This window comes from Austrofundulus limnaeus, unplaced genomic scaffold (assembly GCF_001266775.1).
Source record: "Austrofundulus limnaeus strain Quisiro unplaced genomic scaffold, Austrofundulus_limnaeus-1.0 Scaffold1042, whole genome shotgun sequence".
NCBI lineage: Eukaryota > Metazoa > Chordata > Actinopteri > Cyprinodontiformes > Rivulidae > Austrofundulus > Austrofundulus limnaeus.
Window position 1 is genome coordinate 38,717 of NW_013953444.1, and position 1,565 is coordinate 40,281.

A 1,565-nucleotide genomic window follows, 5' to 3' on the forward strand; every position below is an offset into this window, starting at 1 on the left:
TAAATAAATAAATAAATAAATAAATAAATAAGGTTATTATTTAACCAGCTTATGTTTTTCAGCAGTGAGTGTTGCTCATTCCATGCCACTGTAAAACCTATAGTATTTGTGTATTTTTAATGCTTTTTTCATGAGATTTCTTGTTAGCTAGTATAAAAATACTTTTTCTTTTTCTCATCATAAACTCTTATTGATGCTTAAGCTTGTTTTGTTCAAAATAATAATGTTTTTCCTCTCTATATCTATATTTATTTTACAATAGAAAAGCAATAAACTTTAATAAACATTGCAGGAAAGCTACAAAGACTTCAGTTCAGATTCATATTAAGCTAAATTTGATATAATCTTTTTATCGATGATGTTTTTCTAAAGACATTATATATTTTATTTGTACTTAAAGATGTTTTATGATGTGTTTTCAGTCAGAATGGCCGGAGCGCTATGCTGTAGCAGGTGCAGCTGTGAGTTCGTTGCAGCAGCAGCTGGAAGAGAGCAAACGTTCAGGCAAAGAGAAAGATGCTGTTGCTGCTCATTTGAAGACCCGTATTTGGCAGCTGGAGAGGGGGGTGCAGAAAGCCTGCAGGGAGGCTGAGGACAAGGAGGCGAGGAGGGAGAGAGAGTACAACATGATGCAAGACGTAAGTCAAAGAGTCACAAACCATAAATGTTCAAATCTGGAAAAATCTTTAACTTTGAAAGTATTCTCATTCTCTTACTGCAGTTTAGGAGTTATAAGGTTTTTTCTTCCCAGTAAGCCAAGCCAATTTAAATTAAATAACTGACACAAAACAGATTTAACATGGCAGATTCACACAAAATGTTTACATGTTGTCAAATGAGAACAGTGTGTAATGTTTCCATATTCTGTTTCCATTGAAAAGAAGCAATAAAGGCAGATTGGTTGAGTAAGCCATTCGCTCTCTTCACTGAAAGGTTAAACTGTTTTTACTGTCATTTTACAAGACTGTGGTCCACAGAGTCGACCATCAAGTGTCTGACTGATGATAACGGCACTTTTAGTCTTGGTTTGTTCAGAAACAAAACAGCACAACATTTTTTTCCCTTTTTATTTCACTTCTGGAACAGAAACAATGTACTAAATGTAGAAAATAGAAATAATCTATCTCATCATTGTAGTATCAATACGATGCAGGCATTTGTATTGATCTGGATTGATCTGAACACCATTAACTGTCCTATTCTGTGTCGGTAAACCAATATAAGTGTAAAATCTTGTTAAAGACTAATATTAAATTTGCTAATAAATAGGGCAGGGTATCATTGCCAATTCCCTAAAATGATTCAATTTTGATTCATAAGGTTCTAAATCGATTAATCACGATTTGATTTGATTTGATTCCATGTGATTCAGTCTGCTCTTACATAGTGAAAATGTTTCAACTGTGTTGCAAAATAATCTGTGTATCATTTTTTCTTTTTATTGTAATTGCCAATCAAAACTGAAATAATGAAAAGTTGACTGGGGTCAGTGTATCTTTAGGTCAGTGTATCTTTTAGGTCAGTGTATCTTTAGGTCAGTGTATCTTTAGGTCAGTGTATCTTTA

The 1,565-nt window shown here is 33.4% G+C and overlaps 1 protein-coding gene across 1 annotated transcript in view; it reads left to right on the forward strand.

Annotated features, from left to right (window-relative positions):
• Positions 1-1,565, forward strand: part of LOC106533875 (M-phase phosphoprotein 9) — a gene marked incomplete in the record, with an annotated part of 56,930 nt that overhangs the window by 21,715 nt on the left and 33,650 nt on the right. Inside the window, 1 exon segment of the mRNA XM_014030335.1 lies at positions 423-638. Coding sequence (XP_013885789.1) covers positions 423-638 — 216 coding nt within the window.